This window comes from Phodopus roborovskii, unplaced genomic scaffold, assembly GCF_943737965.1.
Source record: "Phodopus roborovskii unplaced genomic scaffold, PHOROB, whole genome shotgun sequence".
Lineage (NCBI taxonomy): Eukaryota > Metazoa > Chordata > Mammalia > Rodentia > Cricetidae > Phodopus > Phodopus roborovskii.
Genome location: NW_026126599.1, coordinates 13,157,866 through 13,179,567, shown reverse-complemented (window position 1 = coordinate 13,179,567; position 21,702 = coordinate 13,157,866). Strand labels below are relative to the sequence as shown.

General features: G+C 47.1%; 2 protein-coding genes across 3 annotated transcripts; both read right to left on the bottom strand.

Moving 5' to 3' along the window:
- Positions 1 to 8,724: 8,724 nt before the first annotated feature.
- Positions 8,725 to 12,259, bottom strand: Mcemp1 (mast cell expressed membrane protein 1). 2 transcript variants are annotated; one of them, XM_051205362.1, is made up of 7 exons: positions 11,983 to 12,259; positions 11,665 to 11,754; positions 10,530 to 10,661; positions 10,353 to 10,403; positions 10,114 to 10,260; positions 9,424 to 9,477; positions 8,725 to 9,337 (listed from the first exon to the last, which is right to left on the bottom strand). In XM_051205362.1, coding segments are annotated over exons 1-7 (531 nt in total). In that variant the 5' UTR covers positions 12,038 to 12,259; the 3' UTR covers positions 8,725 to 9,335. The 2 variants fall into 2 exon arrangements, with proteins under 2 accessions (XP_051061319.1, XP_051061318.1); XM_051205361.1 differs by having other exon boundaries at positions 11,968 to 12,258.
- Positions 12,260 to 17,761: 5,502 nt separating this feature from the next.
- Retn (resistin) lies at positions 17,762 to 19,374 on the bottom strand. The gene is made up of 3 exons (XM_051205363.1): positions 19,244 to 19,374; positions 18,280 to 18,357; positions 17,762 to 18,037 (listed from the first exon to the last, which is right to left on the bottom strand). Exons 1-3 carry the CDS (start codon positions 19,365 to 19,367, stop codon positions 17,901 to 17,903), a joined length of 339 nt encoding a protein of 112 aa, XP_051061320.1. The 5' UTR covers positions 19,368 to 19,374; the 3' UTR covers positions 17,762 to 17,900.
- Between the last annotated feature and the right edge of the window lie 2,328 nt (positions 19,375 to 21,702).

Sequence of the window (21,702 nt, the reverse complement as noted above, 5' to 3'; positions counted from 1 at the left end):
AGAAAAACAGTAGCAAATGACCTTGCAGGTGTCATTTTTAAGAAGAGAAAAAAGGGGAGGTCTGTGTTAGAATGGACTAGGATGCTGTGTTAAAGGAGATAGAGAATCAGGGAGAAGAGAATAGGGAAAGAGGACAGGGGTATTTGTCCCAGTGGGACAAAGGATTGTCTCTGGACAGAGAGGAGATAGACATGGCGCGTAGTCAAATGGTTTACAAAGATGAAGTGGAAACCCCCATGTTAGGATGAGGTGTTCAGTTTTAATTGGGCATGTTAATTAGGTAAGCCAAAGAGGGCTTTTGATTGCCAGACTTTGGTAGTCAGCCTCAGGAGGAGGAAATGACCAAATGAGGGGGTAGATCTTAGTGGCTAGTTTTAGAAATATAATGTTACAGTTTTTAGCAAAGCAGAGGGAATGGGGGGAAAGGCAAGGTCTGCCAGAGCCACATGCTGGAGTGGGCTGGTGTTCCTTCAAAGGGTACTTGTTGCTCTTGCAGAGGACCAGGGTTTAATTCCTAGTACCCACATGGTGGTTCACAACCATTCCAGAGATTCAATGCTTTCTTCTGATCTCCACAGGCATGAGGCATGCATGTGGTACATATACATACATGCAGTCATACTTGCTGTAAAAGCACCCATAGCATAAAATGAATAAACCTAACTTTAAAATTTTTGTAATTGTATTGATGAGGGATATCCTTCTGTATATATGTATGTATATGTATGTATGTATATATATGTTTCTCTTATTGGTTGATGGATAAAACACTGTTTAGCCAACAGAGGCAGGAAGATAGGTGGGACTAGAAGATAAGGAGAATTCTGGGAAAGGTAGGCAGAGAGAGACCAGGAGGATAGGACATGCCAGGCATTTTCTGGTAAGATAATGTCATGTAGATATACATAGATTAGTAGTTATGGGTTAATAATTAAGACATAACTAGCCAATAAGAAGCCCGAGCCATCAGCCAACAGTTTCATAATTAATATAAGTCTCTATGTGCTTATTTAGGGCAAGGCGGCTGCGGGACCAGGCTAAAAAGGAAACTCCAGCAACACTGTATTGCATTTTTATTAATTTTGTGTGCATGTATGTGTGTTTGTATGTGTGTGTGCCATGGTGTGACTAGAGGTCAGAGGACAACTTTTGTGAGTCGTTTTTCTTCCATCATTTGAGACCTGGGGATAGAACTCAGGTTGGCAGCCCTAGTACTGTTTTTAATTAGTATAATACCTTCCCTATTGTCCTGGTGGGTTTTTATCAGTTTGACACAAACCTAGATATACTTGGGAAGAGGAACCTTGATTGAGAAACTGCCTCCATCAGATTACCTAAGGCAAGCCTATAGGGCACTTTCTCAGTTGGTGACTGGTGTGGGAGGACCTGGTTCACTGTGACAGGTGATCCTGGGTTGTATAAGAAAATGGGCTTAGCAAGCCAAGAGGTTCAAGCCAATAAGCAGAGATCCTCCATGCCTTCTGCTTCATTTCCTAACGTCCCTGCCCTGATTTCCTTAAATAATAAGCTGTGATATGGAAATGTAAGCCAAATAGGCCCATTCCTCCCCATGCTTTTGGTCATGGTGTTTTATCACAGCAATAGAAACCCTAAGACACAAAATAATATCATTTCATCACATGGGTGTTATTTAAAAATCATTAAAGAAACTGGGCATGAGCTGCCTAAACAATACCATCAAGACTCTCCCTATAAATAAATAAATAAATAAATAAATATTATAGTGGATACTGAGATAGCATGTTTTTTTTTTTTTCTTTTCCTTTCTCCTTTACTCTTGTCTTTGTTGATGTCATTTCTTCCTAGCGTTAAAAACCAAGTGTGGCCAGGGTGGGCAAAGACGACCACAGGTCTTCCAGGCACCCCTCAGCTGGCACAGGCAGGCACCACTATGATGAACAGGTGTGTGGTAAAAAAAATGAGGGCAGGAGAAGCAGCATGCTTTGTGCACTGTGGAGAAAATCAGAACTGAATCTGCAATGAGGGTGAGGAACAGGCTGAAACGGATGACCTACACTGCCACCTGGGGCTGTAAGATATCCAGACTTGTGCTGCTGCCTAGGGCCATGTCCGGGTCCGTGGTCCTACTGCAGCCAGGGTCTGTGATGATGTCTGTGACCTGTGTTACCACTGAGGGCGATGGCAGAGCTGTCCCAGGTGGCCTAGGGACCAGAGAATTGGTCCCACCCCTTATCAGCTGCCTCGCAGGAGAGTGGTCATCTCCCCAACCCCCCCCCAACTGGCCTCAGTGGCATGAGCATAGGAGAGCTGACCTCACCCCTCTCCATTCTGGCTGGAGAGCTGGCCCTGACCATCACCTGAGGGGGCCAGTCCTGGTAGAGGTCCAGACTGACCAACTCGGCTACCATGCAGTTAGTTCCACATCAAGGACTTTGAGTGGTCCCATTCCAACATCTACCCATCTATGACCTGCTGGAGTACATGAAAGGACTGGTCCTGCAGAGCCATAGCTACAAGATCTCCGTGAGTCGGGACAACAGCATGATACCCAAGAGGAGTTATATGGGGGTCCAGTCTTGATGACATACCAGAAGCCAAAGGTTTTGAACTACACCAACAACTCATTACAATGAACATTTGCAAGTAAAACTGTTTGGGCAAAAGGACCTACAGCATGATACACAGCATCTCCCAAGTCCACTACAACAAATGAATATGTGATAGAGGAACATGGGCTGGGAGATGGATGGGATTGGGGTCCATGATGTGAAGTTCCCAGAGAATCAATTAAAAAATATGTTAATAAAAAAGTGTGTATTTTCAGGTAGACACAGCTCAGCTCATACTACCCACTCTCGAAGAACAGGACATCTGCTGCTGGACAGCATGAGTGGGGACTGTTACCGTTTTCGCTCTTTCAAAAAGAGACTAGCTAAGCCAGGTGGTTCATGCTTTTCATGGCAGCGCTCAGCAGACAGAGGCAGGTGGAGCTCTGTGAGTTTGAGGTCAGCCTGGTTTTCATGGCAGCACTCAGCAGACAGAGGCAGGTGGAACTCTGTGAGTTTGAGGTCAGCCTGGTTTACATAGCAAGCTCCAGACCAGCCAAAGCCACATGGTGAGACCCTTTCACAAGCAAAACAAAACACCGTCCCCAGAAAACAGAGAAAGGGAAGCCCGATACAGAGGCTCATGCCTGTAACCTGAGCATTTGGGAGACTGAGGGAGAATGGCTTCAAAGCCAGCCAAGGTTATAGAGTAAGACTTTGTCGCAAACGAACCAATGAGAGAAAGAGAGAGAGAGAAGAGGATACTGGGGTTCCAATGATTAGATTGCTGGCCTCCCATGCCCAAAGCCCTGGCTTTGAGCCTCAACACCACGTAAGCTGTGCATGGTGGTCGACATCTGTAATGTCAGAACTTGGGAGACAGAGACAAGAGAATCAAATTCTAGATTGTCCCCAACTACATGTTGAGTTCAAGGCCAGCCTGGGGTACATGAGGCCCTGTCTGAAGGGTACAGAGGGAGGAAGGGAGGGAAGAGATACAGAAAGGGAAGAGGAGGAAGAAGAGTGAATTGATTGCCTAATAGTGGGGGAGTGGGAACTGTACATTTTGATTTGAATTTTCTGGCTAAATTGAGTTCTCTTTGGAATGCTCCTCTATTCTGGGTCCATATTCTGTCTATCCAGAAAAGATCAAATCAATGTAATGGAGATTTGAAGCAGCCATTAAGATACAACTGACTTCTGACCTCGCAGCCAGAGGATATAAACGGATCACTAGTGACTGCTCTGATGGGCAGAGCAAGGACAAACTGCAGTGGCCTAATTCTCTTGCTTGAATAGGTCTAAAACTTGGGAGACAGACCCTGGGCCTCGTAATCAGTCTAGCCTGGTCAGCATGCTCCAGGCAAGTTAGAAACCCCGCCTCAAAAAACCAAGTCAGGGAATGGGCAGCGACAAGGCTCTGTGAGTAAAAGTGCTTGTGCCTAACCATGGCAACCTCTGGAAATCAACTCATAGGCACTGTTAGATGTATGTCTTCTACGTAATTCTTGACCCTATAAAGGTAACAAACAAGATTAACCATTAACTTCAGGCTTCCACACATCAATGCACACACACACCTTCACATGAGCACCACATATATGCACATACATGTACAGCACACATGGTAAAACATTTTACCCCCAGAGAAGCCAGCATGGTGGCTCACACCTGTGATCCAAACACAGAGTGATGCCTTCTGGGGTGAGGGGAAGTTTAGGGGTGATGGTGGGAAGAAGTTAGGCTGTGGGTTAGAGCTGTGGTTCAAGGTAGGACAGGCAGGGTGAGGTTGGGTTAGAACTTGTAGACAGGGCAGTTTGAGGCTCAGGTTAGCCTTGCATCTGGGTGGGTCTGTGGCCCCATCAGTGATGAGGAAAACCTGTGAGGCCCTCAGTAAGGTTGGGTGGAGGGCTCCTCACATAGGGAGCTGAAGCCTTGCTTGATCTTCTTGTCGATGATTTCATCCACGGAACACAGTGACCCACTGGAGCCCAGCAAGCCCGGGACAGGGAAGAGGAGGAAGAGAAGTGAGAGGTTTTTCATCCTGTAGGTTCTGCAAGAGACAACCAAGAGCCCCGCCTGAATCCAGCCCCTTCCCGTGCTGGAGAGAGCCAGACCACAGGGATGGACATTCAGTTGCCCTAGGTCCCCCACATCCGAGCTCTGACTAGGGGAGGGCTGTCACTTACTGTGGCAGTGGACTCAGCGAGACACAAATCAGTTCTGGGCATGAGCCCCTGTCCCACAGCTCCTTCTTGTAGACATCTGGATGTGGCCCATCCTGCCTTGGGTAATAAGTCCCTTGGTCCCTTGCCCTCATTGCCACATCTGGGACAAGAGGACCAGACTCTAGAGGTCCCAGAGCAGGGACCTCTCTCCTGCACAGTCCTTCCTGCATCAGCTACTGCTTAGGAGGCGATGTCTGGGGAGCTATACCTCCAGCCCCTCAGGTGAACTGTACACAGGTGGTCGGTCTACTGTGGAGCCACACTCCCAGCAGAGGCTCACTGGGGAAGTGTAAGCAAGAGCTCTCCATAGAGCCACGCCCCCAGCCCCTCCCAGGAAGTTCCAGGAAGTCACTCTACCATCAGCCATCACCTGAAGCTCCTCACTGGGGGATTCTAGTTAGCTCTACTGCTGACCCCCACACAAGTACACACACCCCTTTTACATCTGACCTGTGGTTCTTTTCATTTTTATGGCCCTCACACATCAATAACAGAACTGAGTAGCTGTAACAGATGCCATGACCACGGAACCAGGTAACTTTACAACTGACCTTTAAAAGGAAATCTCATGGGCTAGAGAGATGATGACACAGCCGTTAAGGGCACTAGTTTCTCTTCCAGAGGACCCAGGTTCAATTCTCAGCACCCTCATGGCAGCTCACTACTCTCTGCAACTCCAGTTCCACTGAATCTGGCACCTTCACACTGACATACAGATGTGTAAAACACCAATGCACATAAAAATAAATAAAATTTTTAAGAGAAAAACAAAACAAAAAGGGTCTCTAGAATGCCTGCAGATGGAGGCCCGCCATCTAAAGTAGCTGTGGTGATAGCAACTAAAGTCACATTGGCACCGAAGCTATGTGGAAAGGAAGACTCACGCCACCTGAACCCACTTACACTAAAGAGGAAAGAGAGGAAGCTAGGGCAGAAGATATGGCTCAGTGAGAGTGCTGGCACACAGGAAATCCTCTGCTCAGTCTCTAGCACCACAAAAACCATGCATCTGGGAGTAGAGGCAGGAGGTCAGGAGTTCAAGGTCATCCTTAGTTCACAGGTCACTCTCTTTTTTTTTTTTTTTTTTCTTGTTTGTTTTTGTTTTGTTCTGTTCCATTCTGTTTTTGAGACAGGGTTTCTCTGTGTAGCAGCCCTGCTGTCCTGGAACTAGTTCTTGTAGACTTGGCTGGTCTTGAATTCACAGAGAGCCACCTGCTGGGATTAAAGGCTTGCACCACCACACCACACCGGGCCCACAGGTCAGTCTTGGAAGTCAATGATTATTAAGAATCTTTTTTTTGCCCGGTTGTTATAATAAAGCATATGGGGGACCTTGGTAGACCCCATGGCAAGGTGAGGGACAAACATGTCGGGCAAACAGAGCTTAAGTGGGAAGTTTTATTAGAAGGTGGAAGGGGAGGGGATAAAAGAGGTAAAGACACAGAGACAGAGAGAGGACAGAAGAGAAGAGGGAGACAGGGAAAGTCCTGTCTGCCCCAGGGGAACAGCAGGAAAGAGAGTAAAGTGTGTGGGGTGGGGGATGGTGGGAGTCTTTCTTTTAAAGACCCAGGGTATATAAAGACCCATGAGCAGGTGGGTGAGAGGCAGGGCCAGGTTTGTCTGGATCACAACACAGTTTACATCAGTGAAAATTTCTACTGGTCTCAAAACAAACAAAAACAAAACAACAACCAAAAGGATAACTGTTGCTGAGTATGGTGGTGCATGCCTGTAACCTGAGCATGCTGGAGGCTGTGAATCAGGAACCTTCTGCAAGGCTGATCCACTGATTAGAGAGTCTGGGATGGTGGAGAGGTTGGTGTGTTACAGGTCCAGAGCTTAATTACAATTTATGTTGGGTTCTCTTTATGAAGATAGCAACTGGCAGAACACTAGGGTCCAGAAACCGAAACACTATCATCAGATGACCTCTGAGGCCTGTAGCAGAGATTTCTCCACTTTGACACCTGCCTACCTGATGTCTCTGCCAATGTATTTGACAAGTGTTTTGCATCTACCACTATCTAATAACACCCACCCCCAAAAAAAAACAAAACGTAGTTACATATTTTTTAGTCTGGCCAGATATATGTATCCCAAGATGGTTTTGAACTTGAGGCAATCCCCCTGCCTCTACCTTATCAGTGTAAACACACAACTCACACTTCAAAAGAGATAAGAAAAGATAGTTTATTCTGGAGGCAAATTATCAATGGCCATAGGGGGGGACACAGATTTATGTCCCCCAAATTCTATGTTCTGTCTATGAAGTCTTCCTAGTGCCATAACAAAAAGTCAGAAATCAACACACTGGGGTGGGAAGAGTTGACTAAAACGGAATCTTGAGGGCCATTTAGTAGAGTTTAAAATGAAAAGCGCACGGGCAAACGGTAGGTTTCAGGGCAGGCAAGGTGCCCGAAAACAAAGACAATAAGCTGTCATGGAGGTCAGCCACACATGGTAGGGGCTGGAGCGTTAGGAAAAAGCTAAGGAGCCCAAGCTAGACGGTTAGGGAATTTAACAGCATACTCAGACTATGGCCATCATCCTAAAATAAAAGGAAGGAAAGGCGGGGCAGGGGGGGGGCGAGGGGGAGGAGAAGAAGGGAGGGGGCAGGGGGTATAGACTCGGCTGTACCTAATTAGCTCAACCTGTGCTGGGGGAAGAGGAATTACATCTTCTGAAGGTGAAGCCGCCTTCCCACGGGTGGTCCCTTGCCAGGACCCTAATCTGCCCCAATGCATACCTTTTTGGGAGGAGACAAGGATGGTCCCCACCTAGAGAAAATCATCGCCACAGCAGCGCGTGTGGGACATGGTGGGACAGGGGAGGGTGCGGGAGGGAAGTGGCGGCGGGGGGGGGGGGGGGGCGGGCGCGGAAGGTTCCAAGAAAGCATCCTGGTGGAGGAGACGAAGGGATGCTTCTCTGGGTGAAGTAACGACAGACACTCTTGTGGAATTGGGATGAAGAGTCCTTCCCCACTGCGCATGCACCAGGACCCGAGTTTGCAGCTGTGGGGTTAGGCACGCCAGCCGGGAAGGAGACTGTGCAGAATGCGTGGGGAGCCCCCTCCACTTGTATGCTCTGGCACTCTGAGCTGAGCTGCTCCAGGACCGGTGCCTTGAGATCTTCCCTCACCCCCCCCCCCCCAGAACAATCCAAAGCTGATAGAATGAGAGATGCAACTGAGATGCACAGAGAAAGACCGGTGCAGTCAGGGCTGGGGTCTCACCGAAACCCCGGTGCCCCGGGTGCACCATTCACAAGTGCTTTGAGTCGTAAAAAGGGTGCCAGGAAGAGCTCGAGTCCTAGGGGGTAGCGAGGGGTGGGGAGATGGAAAGATGCACACCCAGACTGTTCCGGAGAGCAGCCGCAAGAGGGCGTGCATATCTGCCGGGCTAAACATGCCTCTGTGTGTGTGTGTGTGTGTGTGTGTGTGTGTGTGTGTGTGTGTGTGTACACTGTTTCCGTGTGTGTGTGTGTACACTGTTTCCATTTCCTGGCTATTATGAGTAGAGCAGCAATAAGCTCTATTCTATAATGCCTTGCATGGATGTATAAGTGTCTCTGTGGTAGGATATAGATTCCTTTGGGCATTTTTAATTTTTACTTTAGTATTTGTGTGTGTGCATGTGCCATGGTATGTGTGTGGGGGTCAGAGGTGATTCTCTTCTCCCAGTGTGTGGGTCTCAGGGATGAAATTCAGGCAAGGCTCAGCCAAGTGCTTTAAATTCTGAACCAGCTCACTGTCCACCCCAACTTGTCTTTTGTAGCCAGAGCTGGCTTTGAACTCATAATCCTCTTACCTCAGCCTCCCAAGTGATGGAATTACAGCCTAGCTGCATCATACCTGGATTACAGCACTGAGTGTTTTGTCCTATGCCCAAATCCGAGCCCTAAATCCAGTCTCCTTACCATGTCCTCAAGCTCTGTCCCACAGGGAACTCAATAACAGCTCTAGAGTCATATCATTTCTCTTGGCATTTACCTTCATGAGTCATAAAATACAAGTGCAGGAATTAACGGGTACATTTCTGTACATGCTCTGAACACACAGGTAACACAGTCAAGAACACTAGCAATGACCCACCCCCCAAGGCACCACAGTACATCCCAGGGTGTACATTAACCCAACACTGCAGTGACACACACACAAATAGCCAAATGCACACATGCACATTCAACCTAATGTGGAGACACATCCCACATGTCACCTACACCCACACTCACAATGACATACTTTAGAGGCTTCATGGGAACAGCTATTCACCAGGACACGCCGATCATCATATATGTCCAGGCCATACACCTATGTTGCCCATAAAAAGTAACACATGCTGGGCGTTCCATGTGCTCTTTTCATCATATCACCTTCCCCTTGGATACATGGAAACTCCATATGCCACAAAATGTTCCCCTACATACACACTCATTCCCCTGGATGGATGGTTTTCTCGATGCAGATGAATGGCAGACTCACACTCAAGCTGAGTACCCCCATTTGCCATCTTCACTAGCAGGTGCAATCCCAAGTCCTTCAGGTGTGTCTGTGCTGGCCTCTTATTTACTGAGGACTGGGCTCTGTCAGAGGGGAGAGACCTGAGGTCAGGCAGACCAGCATGAGGTCTGGAACTCCACCCCAGTCCACCTCCCTGGCCCTGGCTTACAAGCAAGCGCTTTCTTCTCTAGTGCCTCGAGAGATTTCTTGATTCCGGTTATATCTGGTGGGAAAGAAGAGACAGGCAAATCTGGGGTGGGGCTGCAGACAAAGCCCTAATATCATTAGCAATTTCCAGTTTGAGTGAAATAGATTCAGATATTGGAGGTTCACAGTAGTGGAATGGTGTGTGTGTATGTGTGTGTGTGGTGTGTGTGCCTGTGTATATGTTCATATGTGTTTGCAACTTGTGTGTGCAAATATGTGAAAAGGTCAGAAGCTGACATCCGCCAGCTGTTTTACTTTAGGACTATCTTTCTTGTTTTTGAAACAGGGTCTCTCATTGAACCTCTCCCTTTTAGCTAGACTAGTTGACCAGTAAGCCACATATATCTGCCTATCTCTACCACCACCACCCTTGTCCAACCGTTGGGGTTATGGACCAGTGCCACCATGCCCAGCTCTTATATGAGTCCTGGGGACCTAAACTCTGGTCCTCATGTCGTACTTTACTGAGGCCACCTCCAGAGCCCCATCATTGTTTAAACACCCTGCTCCTTGAACTCACAGGAAACATCTATTGCTCCCTTCCTGGTACAGAGAGCAGGGCCCACCCACCTCCTCCCTGAGTAACCAGCACCCCATTTGTTCTGTACATCCAAACAAATTCACCCAAAGAAGCCAGGCCTGCAAGGGATACCTGATGGCACAGTCTTCAGCTTGTCATTTCCGCTCTGCACTTGGCTCAAGACCATGGCAATGTTATTCTTGGCCTCCTGGATGACCCTCTGGACAGCTTTCCAATAATCCCTTTCCTGATTCTGGCAGTTCAGCACCATGCTTGAAACTAAAGGCATGGATTTTGAGATGTTAGGGTGGCCACGTCTCTCCTACCCCTACCAGTACCACCTGTAGGCCTCCCCTGCACTTCCCACTCACCGTTCGAAAGCCCCCCTCTCAAGCTCCACAGCTCCCTGGACATTTCAGAATCTGATTAGGAAAGGATAGGAAAGCTGTTAAGTCCCTATCCCCATTCTAGCCTTCTTGGAAATGGAGTTGAGGGAAGGGAACTGGTGGAAATTCCACAATCCCATCCCAGCTCCCAGGATGACTTACTTTTGACCAGGACCAAAGCAGAGAGGATGATGCATGATAAAAAAATGAGAGCGAGGAGGACATACAAGATCATGATGGTTCTGTGCAACCAAGGTGGGATCTGAGACGTAGCCAGTGATGTCTTGAACTGGGCTGGGACAGAAATACAGGACATGTGAGCTGCAGAGCCCAACCCCACCATCCAAGCCATCAATTCTGTCTGTAACACCTATAGCCAGCATCAAGGACCATCAAGGACATCCCCAGTCAGTCAGCATCAGTACTACCAACTTGTATTTTCTTTTGTTTTTGATTTGTTTTGTTTTTCCAGACAGGGATTCTCTGTCTAACAGCCCTAGCTGTCCTGGAACTAAATTAGCTCTGTAGACCAGGCTAGCCTTGAACTAACAGAGATCCTCCTGCCTCTGCCTTCTGAGTGTTGGGATTAAAGGCATGCACCATCACTGTTCAGAAACTTGTTTTCTTTACATTGTGACCCTCACATCCCTCTTAACAAATTCTGTCACCAAAATATTAAAAGCACAGCCAACGGCAGCACCAGAAACATTGTCAGAAACCCCACTCCCATTATCTTACCTACAAAGCTACCCCCACCAAAGTGCCATCACAGGAGAGAGGATAGGGTATCCTCCTCTGTCACTCTCTACCTATTTCTTTGGGACAGAGACTCTCCTGTTTATTCAGTGAAGCTGGGAACCAGCATGTCACAGCGATCCTCTTGTTTCCACCCTCAGAGCAGGGTTACAGGCATACACAGGACAGCTGGTTTGTCCTGTGGGTACTGGGATCTGAACTCTTTGTGTCACGTTTAACCACTGAGTGATCCACCTCCCCAGTCCCACAATCTAGTTCGTTAGTTAAGGTTTCCCACACCCCAGGCTAGCCTCCAACTCTCTATGGAGCCTAGAATGACCTTTAACTTCTGCTTTGCCCTCCCAAAGTCTGAGATAATAGGTGTGCACCCACACCCAGTTTAGACAGAGCTGGGGATTGAACCTGGGAGCACTCTACCAACTGAGCCACAACCACAGCTGCTTGGCCACCTTTCACCAACACCACACTCCCCAGCACTCGCCCCGTCCACATACTCCCTAAGTTTGGAGTGGAGTTGGAAAGCAGCTAGCTGTCTGCTCACCTTGTCTCGTGGGTGCCGATTGATTGAATTTGAGCTGGTCCTTGTTCCTGAAGGCCAAGGTTATATTCTCATAGTCAGGATTGTGAGCACCTGTGTATGATTTGGTGAGAGGAGATGCTGAGACTCATCCAGATACTTGGAGAGTTCGTGGGGGAACTCAATCTAGGGGATTATAATAAAGCAGGCATGAAGAACAAAAATCAGCTTTACGATTGAGCAGTGCAGGAACTGTGAGCCCATTGAAGGAAGGAACTCTTCTGTCCTGAGGGCTCCCACCTCAAGCTCCTTCAGTACCCATCTCACCTCTAGTGTCCTGACCTTCATTATGGCCTGGCTTCCTCCGGTTCTTATCCTGGGAGGCTGATGCCTGCATTCTGCTTGGTTGATTCAAGTAGATTAGCACAGCTTTGGGCCTGGACCTCCCAAGTGTCCACACATCCCCACCTACCGGAAGGCATCAAGACAGATGGAGAAATCTGGTGGGGAGGGGGGTGAGGGGAGAAGGCTTTGTTTCCTCCTTTCAGGGATCCACACCAGATCTCCTGCTTAGAGGCATCTTCAGCTTCCACATCAAGAGAGTCTTTAGAGTGATCCAAGAAGGGACCCTACATGTGGGAACAGAAGAGAGGTTTTTGAGAAAGCCAGAGGGTCTGGGTGGAAGACAGACAGATGGAATGTGCCTGACTTCATCACATACCCTGAAGGTGGGGGGATAGACAGGAACAGAGGACAACCCCAGCTGTGGATCCTCAGGCAATGTCACCTTGTTTTTAAGGCAATATTTCTCACTAGCCTGGAGCTCACCAAGCAGGCAAGGCTGGCTGGCCATCAAGCTCTAAGGATCCCTCTTTCTACCTCCCCAGATGGATTACAGTGGTGCCCAACATGACCAGCTATTCTTCCATGTTTTCTGAAAACACACACACACACACACAAGCTGTATCAACTCAGAATCTGGCTTTTAGAACAACAACTGAGTTCTGCCCCCACACAACACCTTCCCTCCCTCTCCAGCCCCACTCCCTAGTTCAGCTCTACCCTATCCAAGTTCTACTTTTCTTGTAAGCACCACATGTTAACCGATTGCACCACAGGAGCCAAGCTCACACTCTGAACACCAAGAAGAGCAAAGCGGATGTGAGGCAAGAAGGGAAAACCACGTTGGCACCACACCTACATCTCATATCCTTAACAGCTGCCCCCCCATGCAGTTCTCAACAGTATTCTCCCCACCAGAAGAGAAAAGGCACTCACTCCATCTATCTGCTCCTCTACCTGGCCCCACACATGCATACATGCACATTCAAACCTCCAAATGCCTTTGGTCATAGCTCCTGCATGTATGCCACACTCCCATTTGCATTATTTTGTAAGTGTTACTTCCACATGAATATGTGTACACATTTGCATATTTAGTGTGTCTGTATCCTACCTGGTGTCTTAAGTTTTTTTCTTTTTTATTAATTAAAAACAATATTATTTTGCATACCAATCCCAGTTCCCTCTCCTTCCCGTCCTCCACTCCCCACCCCCTGCTAACCCCCCATCCACTCCTCCTAGAATCCTTACTGACTAGTGTTCATGGCACTGGAAGGTACTATGCCTGCTGCCAAAGAAGAAGAGGAACCACTAACCCAGCTACAAGCCCTGTGACACACAACAGTGACCTTCCTGAAAGATGGGATGGCACAAACATGGTAGGAATAACCAACCAACAACTATCTGATTGGCTTTGAGGCCGACACCATGAGATGGTACCCTTGTCTAACACTGCTGCGGTGGCCATGGGCCTGGGGAAAACTGAATACTACTGTTATGATAAAGGAAGCATAGCAATAAGATGTCTCTGTTGTGCCTATGGGTTTCCTCAACCTCCCAGGAAGTGACGCCCGACTGCAAAAGCAAAAGGTTTTTATTGCTAAGAACTGAACCGGCTGGAACCAAACTCTATCAGAAGAGTAAGACACCTGCTTACAATTGTGAAGGGTTTTTAAAAGGGAAAGGGAGGCTTAAGATGGCTAGTCTCAGATCACAAGGTTTTCAAGGTTACAGACATTTCATAGAGTACAAAGTTTCTTCACAAGGTCATCATGGATAGGCAAGATTGGTTAGGGGCTTTTTCTTTCTTTTTCTTTATCGCCTGAGAACAGCATGTAGGCTTTGTACTCTGTAGTCAGGGAGTTATCTGATAGGAGATGTCATTCTGTAAAAATGTTTCTCTTATTGGTTAATGAATAAAGCCCTGTTGGCCAATAGGAAAGCAAGATAGGTGGGACTAGGAGAAAGGAGGTTTCAGGGAGAGAGAGGAGAGACTTGAGGGAGATCAACTTCGCATCCTCTCACCGGTAAGATAAGACCACTCAGAAATACTTAGATTAATAGAAATGGGTTAATATTAAAATAGAGTGAGCCAATAAGAAACACTAGTAACAGGCCAACAGCTTTATATCTAATACAGTGTCTCTGTGTGTTATTTGGAGCTGCCGCAGCTCTGGGACCAGGCTGGCGGGAAAACATGCTCGAAACAGTTATCTCCTGGCAGAAATTATTGTTCTCTCTAGTTTTCCCTTCTTGCCATATGCCCTAATTTTTAATTTTTCTATCTCAGTCTCCAAACAACATTCTGCAATACCCAAAGATCAGAATCTTATTCAGCCATTTTCAGAGAAGCTTCTTCCTGTAGCAAATGGGAGGTAACAAAGAGGCCCAAGCTGGACAGCATTCAGAGTGAGAGGCTTTGGAACATTCAGTCCTAAATGGAATTATTTCATCAAGCCTTTGCTCTGGACTCAATGAGCTATGCAGGAGAGAGAAAAGATTTTAAGAGCTAGAGAGGATGGATAACATGAAGGGAACGGTGTCTTCCGGATGAAACAGGACTCACATACATATGAACTCACAGAGAGGGTAGCAGCATGCATAGAACCTGTACATATCCAATCCAGACAGAGTCCCAGCATGGAGAGGGGAAGTGTACATGGGCTCCCACAGCCAACCAAGAAGCTCTCTCCACTTGACAACTGCTTGCGAAGGAAACTGTGCTTTTCTCAAATGGAGTCTCACTGGTTTAATGAAACATACTCAGGGGCAGGCTCTGTGCACATAAAGAACTCAACGGTGGTTTTTTTAGACTCTTTATTTCATATTTTTTATGTTACTGGCCTTTTGCTTGTACATTATGCTTTCCAATTTTGTGTTTTTATGGATTGGGTTTTTTAAATTTTTTTTTATTTTATTTTGGTTTAGGGGTGTATGTGTGTGTGTGTGTGTGAAAATGCATGCACAGGCATGTTTCTTGTGGTTTTATTATTATTATTATTACTATGAGTTTTGAAAGTCTTGGGGGGATTTTTGTTTGTTTTTTGTTTTTTCAAGATATGGATTCTCTTTTCTAAAGAGAGAGAGGGTGTGGAGTTGGATGGATGGGGTAGGAAGGAGAAGGCCTGATAGAATATATTACATGAAAACAACTTTCAAAATCAAAAACAATTTAAAATATTTTATTCATTTATACATTATGACAGGGTCTTACTGTGTAGCACTGCCTAGCATGGAACTCGCTATATAGACCAGGATGGCCTTAAACTAATAGTCTGTTTCTACTTTCCAAGTACTAGGATTAAGGTTTGAGACCACCACACCTGGCCTGACTAGTTTTTTTTTTAATTATGTATAATTATGTGTGGTTCTGTGCACCTGAGGGCAAGTGCCTGTAGAGACCAGAAGAGGGGGTCACACATTCCTGACACTGGAGTGACAGGTGATTGTGCTGGGAACTGAATTCAGGTCCCCTGGAAAAGCAATGCATTCTATTAACCATTGACCCATCTTTCTCCAGCCGCCAACTATTTTCATACATTATTTTTATTTTATGTGCATTGCATGTATGTCTGTGTGAAGGTGTCAGATCCTGTAGGGCCCTGCGTGGACCCCAGAGGCACCTTGAGCAAGCCTGAAGCTGTTGGCTGAAACATCTTGCCCCGGAGTTGTCATTGGTTCCCTTCCTGTTTTGCTAACACACTTCTGCTGGGGAGGAGCTAAGCCTGAAAGCCCTGTTGTTTTTCACTGTGTTGTGAGTCAGTGTATAAGCCCACTTCAGCCACTCATTAAACAGCATTTGGCATTCAGCACTCCAATATTGCAGTTGAACAAGTGACCTGCTGTCTTGTCTCTTATTTAAATCTCTAGGCCTTCTCCAGATTCCTGGAACAGATCATAGCACTGGCACTACAAGTGGAGGTCCCACTGAGATTGGGAAGAAAGGATCACCTAAGAGATCACCCTCAGAGGCCAGCTGGCAAAGTAAGTGATTGAGGGTGTATGGAAGAATGAGTGTCAGTAACTCTAAACAAATTCTCAGTGGGCAATTAGTGGCCCTATTGGAAAGACAGGGCACCAGGATTAAAACTAAGACAGCTAAAGAATTCATTGTCATATTAGAGAAACATAGACCCTGGTTTATGCACTCTGGAGGCTTCAGCATCTCCAATTAGGAACAGGTAAAAGGAGATCTCCAAAAGGCTTATAAAGAAGAAGGGTGTGATAATTTCCCTATTGCCACCTTTTCCTTTGGTGTCTGGTTAAAGATGCAACAATGTTAAAGGATGACTAGGACTTTTAAAGAAGTACAAGACTTAGAATCTGTGAGACCTATCAAGGAACAAGAGGGATCCCAACTAGTAAATGATAGTCCTGTCATAACTGATGAAGAAGATACTTTGGAAGCAGAAAATGAACAATTAAAACAAAGAATTTCTGAAGCTGATGAACCCAAATGCTGTCCACCACGACATAACCCCTTTCTTTGTGATCCCTTTAGTAGGACCTCTGTGCCTCAAGGGATAGAGGAGAAGGTCAAAGATTTTATAACCAAGGTAGAAGCATTAAAAAAGGAAAGACAAGCTTTTCCTGTGATTGAGACAGTAGATCCTCAAAGTAACAGGGTTAGAGAGCACAACCCACTAAATTTCAAGGATATAAAACAGCTTTAGGAGGCTGTCACTGCTTATGGGATGCAGACTCCTTTCACTCAGGCAATTTTTGAGTCTTTCAAAGCATTAAATTGCACCCCTAGTGATTGGATGCAGCTCTTAGAGCCATATGGAGTGGGGGTGATTATTTGCTCTGGAGAAGTAAATTTCAAGAAAATTGCAAAGAAACCGCCCAATGTAATGCCTCTGCCGGATTTCCTGCTAGGAATTTAGATATGCTCATGGGCACTGGGCAATATGCTACCCTTGCAGCTCAAATTCTTTTTGACCCAGCGGTCTATGCACAAATTGTTGTAACTAATGCTACTAATTTTGGAAGAAGTCTCAATTGTTCTCAGCAGGTCTGGCGACTGATTAGCTGCTGTATGTGTAAAGTAACAGCTGTTGTGGTCCATGTACCTGGGGTGGTACCTATGCCGGAGACCTCATCTACAGATGACCAACTTGTGCAGCATAGAGGAAAGGAGATTTCAGGATTACGGCTGCAATTGTTATTGCCATTGCCTCCTCCATCACGGCAACAACAGTTTCAAGGATAGCCCTCTCCCAATCTGTAAATACTGCAAGCACAGTGATCAACTATCAGGTGAATTGGCTGAAGCCTTAGCCACCCAAAACACACTCTATTATCTAGTACAAACTGGCATTTTAAAACTAAATCTACAAACGAATCTCCTATAGGAACAATTGAATTTATTGTGGGAGGCTCATATGGCTTTGTTTCTAGAGATAGCTGTCCTGAAACTGGCTCTGTACACCAGGCTGGCCTCGAACTCAGAGATCCATCTGCCTGTGCCTCCCAATTGCTGGGATTAAAGGTGTGTGCCATCACTACCTGGTTCCCCCTTAAGTTTCTTATGTATGTAGATTTGTTGTTACTATTCTTCTTTTTTAATTTTTTTTTTCTCAAAACAGGCCCTCACTGCGTAGCTCTGGCTGTCCTGTAACTCATTCATAGACCAGGCTGGACTCAAACTCACAGAGATCCACCTGCCTCTGCCTCTGGCATACTGGGATAAAAGGCCTGATAGAGAAAAAAGTTTCAATGCTGTATAACAATCCACATACACCTCCTTCTCCACTGAAGAAACCACACAAGGCTCATGTCCACTTTACCATGCACTTTTATCATCACCATCATCTCATTCTGTATTTCCAGCCCCTCATCTTGAACTTTCCCCAGCTCTCTCCCCATCCCCACCCCTCTGCTCCAGCATATGGCAGGCAAGCTCAACTCTTAAGATCTCAGGCACCAACCCCCAGGCCACAGCAATGGGCTGCTGTCCAATCTATGCCCGCACACTGGCAGTGGCATGTTGTTCCCTCTCGAACATCCCAGGAGCCACAGGCAAAGCCACAGGAGCAGCTGGTGACTGCTAAGCCTGCAAGGAGAGAAGCCTCTGAGAAGCTGGAGCCTGCAGGAATGGGAGCTGGGGATGGGGGGAGGAGGCGGAGGCTGTTGCCCAGGAGAGTAGGATGCTAGATGGGGACTAATGGAGACCTGGAGCTGGGCTTGGAGGCTGGGACAGAGCCTCAAGGAAGTAGATATTGAGGATGGAGACAAAGGAGGCAGAGGAGTCTCGGGGAACTTCCAGAAAGTTTGAACAACAGAGTTTGCACTAACCTTCTGGGCAGGAGGCCAACTCCCCTCTGGAAGAAACTGTCCGGCATCGTAGGCCAATGTTCCTTACTGCTTCTGACACTGCAGAAAGGAAGACGGAAGAGGTAATAGAACCAGGCTGTCCCTGGGAGAGTTGTTGGGTTTGACACTAACAAAGGGGTCAAATGCTTCCCAGCAGAGTGCAGAGATGGCTCAGTGGATAAAGAGTTTGACTCACAGCCGCAGTGATGGTGCACACCTTTAATCCCAGCACTCCAGAGGCATAGGTAGGAGAATCTCTGTAAGTTCAAGGCCAGCCTGCTCTACAGCTAAGGCTGTGACACAGAGAAGCCCTACCTCAAAAAATGGGAAAAGAAAAAAAAAGTTTGCCTCACAAGTGTGAAGATTAGAGCTCAGATGCCCTGAACCCACCTAAAAGCCAGGCAGGCATGTGTAGGGCCACCTATAATCCCAGCATCCAGAAGACAGACAGACATGGGGTCCCCAGAACAAGCTGGCCAGAATATCCCAAGCACACAAGCCCTGAGTTCCACTAAGAGACCCTGCCTCAACAAATGAAGTAGAGAGTGATCAGGGATGAGGGCACCATATCAACTTCAGGCTTCCACACATCAATGCACACACACACCTTCACATGAGCACCACATATATGCACATACATGTACAGCACACATGGTAAAACATTTTACCCCCAGAGAGGCCAGAATGGTGGCTCACACCTGTGATCCAAACACAGAGTGATGCCTTCTGGGGTGAGGGGAGGTTTAGGGGTGATGGTGGGAAGAAGTTAGGCTGTGGGTTAGAGCTGTGGTTCAAGATAGGACAGGCAGGGTGAGGTTGGGTTAGAACTTGTAGACAGGGCAGTTTGAGGCTCAGGTTAGCCTTGCATCTGGGTGGGTCTGTGGCCCCATCAGCGATGAGGAAAACCTGTGAGGCCCTCAGTAAGGTTGGGTGGAGGGCTCCTCACATAGGGAGCTGAAGCCTTGCTTCATCTTCTTGTCGATGATTTCATCCACGGAACACAGTGACCCACTGGAGCCCAGCAAGCCCGGGACAGGGAAGAGGAGGAAGAGAAGTGAGAGGTTTTTCATCCTGTAGGTTCTGCAAGAGACAACCAAGAGCCCCACCTGAATTCAGCCCCTTCCCGTGCTGGAGAGAGCCAGACCACAGGGATGGACATTCAGTTGCCCTAGGTCCCCCACATCCGAGCTCTGACTAGGGGAGGGCTGTCACTTACTGTGGCAGTGGACTCAGCGAGACACAAATCAGTTCTGGGCATGAGCCCCTGTCCCACAGCTCCTTCTTGTAGACATCTGGATGTGGCCCATTCTGCCTTGGGTAATAAGTCCCTTGGTCCCTTGCCCTCATTGCCACATCTGGGCCAAGAGGACCAGACTCTAGAGGTCCCAGAGCAGGGACTTCCCTCCTGCACAGTCCTTCCTGCATCAGCTACTGCTTAGGAGGCGATGTCTGGGGATAACTCCAGGCACCACAGTGGGAGAGGCAGGAGTAGGAGTCAAGACTTTACCTTCAGGGAGAAGCTGGAGGGGCAAACTGAGGCACTGTCCCTGTGTGACCACAGCTCCATGGACGTTTTCTTTCTTTGCTTGGGGTTATACACTGTAGTCAAGCCCTACCACTAAAATCTAGACAAGTGTTGCTGAATCACACCCCAACCCCTCACTAGGGGATTCTAGGCAGACTCCTACCTCTCAACCATGGTCCCTGCCCCTCACTGGAAGTTTCTAGACAGGTGCTTTCCATCTGAGCTACACCTCCAGCCCCTCAGGTGTCTACATAGGTGGTCTACCATGGAGCCACGCCCCCAGCTGCTCACTGGGGAAGTGTCAGCAAGAGCTCTACCATAGAGCCACACCCCCAGCTCTTCCCAGGAAGTCACTCTACCTGTCAGCCACCACCTGAAGCTCCTCACTGGGAGGTTCTAGGCAAGAGCTCTACTTTCTGGTGCAGGGAGCAAGGGGTCAGACCCTCTGGGTCCTTTGGAAATCCTTCTTTCTCTCATGTTATTTAAATGATAAATACTGGGTGGTCATAGTTCCAGCCCAAATACAGAATATTCATGTCTGTAAATGACTCAATGGAACCTGGTTTATCTTTTCTGCCTTTAAAAACATTATTAAGTTGTTATTATTGCATGTGTGATGTGTATGGATTTACGCACAGTGCCTATGTGGAGGGCAGAGGACAACTGAACTCAGTTTTCAGTCTGAGTTCTCTCTCTCTCTCTCTCTCTCTCTCTCTCTCTGTGTGTGTGTGTGTGTGTGTGTGTGTGTGTGTGGTTTTTCAAGCTTTCTCTGTGAAACACTCCTGGATGTCCTGGATTTGTAGACCAGGCTGGCCTTGAACTCACTGAGATCCACCTGCCTCTGCCTCCCAATGCTGAGATTAAAGGCAAGAGCCACAAATAATGTCTACAGATTCAACGCCAGCCTGGTCTACAGGAGCAAGTTCCAGCACAGCCAAGGCTATATAGAGAAACCCTGCCTTGAAAAAAACAAAAAGACTAAGTATTTATTCATTTAGACCAAGATCTTATATAGCCCATGCTTGGCCTACATAACAAGGATGAGGACCTGAATTCAGATCCCCAGCCACCACATAAAAAACCTTGTGCATGCTAAGCATGGTGGTGCATGCCTTAAATCCCAGCACTTGGGAGACAGAGGCAGGTCGATCTCTGTAAGGTTAGCCTGGTCTACATAGATAGTTTCTGGCAAACCCGGGCTACACAGAGAAACCTTTTCTCAAAAGAAAACAAGAGTGAAAAAATGATTAAGGATGCCTGCATAGGACCCTAAGTTCCATTCCTAGAATCAAGGTGGAGGGGAAAGGTAATAATTTTTTGAGAATATTTCCATAATTTTCATTTGTCTTTTGTACTGTCTGTGTGTAAAGTATTCAGCACACTTCAAAGCACAGGCAGCAGCAACATGTTTGCATCTGGCAAGCAAGTTAACATGGCCCTCCCATCCTGTGGTTATCCATTCTCTACATGTGCTACATGTGTCTGCAACAAGAAAACCCAACATCTTTCAACAGAAATCCCAGTTTCCAGACAGCAATATTCTTAAATGTGTGTGTGTGTGTGTGTGTGTGTGTGTCAGTGTGTGTCAGTGTGTACACTATGCATGTGTGGAAATTAGAAGGCAATATTCAGGAGTTGGTTCTCTCCCACCATGTGGCTCCCAAGGTTTGAACACTGGTCCTCAGGCTTGGATACAAGTTCTTTTACTCAGTGAACCCTCTTGTCAGCATCTAGTACAGTATTAGTAAGCAGGGCAAGGCATACACTTGTAATCACAACACTTGATAGGTAGAGGCCTGAGGCTTGGGAGTTTAAGCTCATCCTTGGCCACATGGTGAGTTATTGGCCTGTCTGAGCTACATGAGACCCTGTCTCAAAGG

Excerpts from the sequence above, each read along its gene's own strand:
- Mcemp1 (XM_051205361.1), bottom strand. The coding sequence starts at position 12,037 with ATGCAGGCATCAGCCTCCCAGGATAAGAACCGGAGGAAGCCAGGCCAT. Across the intron at positions 11,755-11,967 it reads TGAAGGTCAGGACACTAGAG|GTGCTCACAATCCTGACTAT; the intron begins GTGAGATGGGTA and ends AATCATACACAG. Across the intron at positions 10,404-10,529 it reads TGCTTTGGTCCTGGTCAAAA|ATTCTGAAATGTCCAGGGAG; the intron begins GTAAGTCATCCT and ends TTTCCTAATCAG.
- Retn (XM_051205363.1), bottom strand. The coding sequence starts at position 19,367 with ATGAAAAACCTCTCACTTCTCTTCCTCCTCTTCCCTGTCCCGGGCTTG. Across the intron at positions 18,358-19,243 it reads GCAAGGCTTCAGCTCCCTAT|TGTCAGAAGCAGTAAGGAAC; the intron begins GTGAGGAGCCCT and ends TCCTTTCTGCAG. Across the intron at positions 18,038-18,279 it reads GTTGGCCTCCTGCCCAGAAG|GCTTAGCAGTCACCAGCTGC; the intron begins GTTAGTGCAAAC and ends CTCTCCTTGCAG.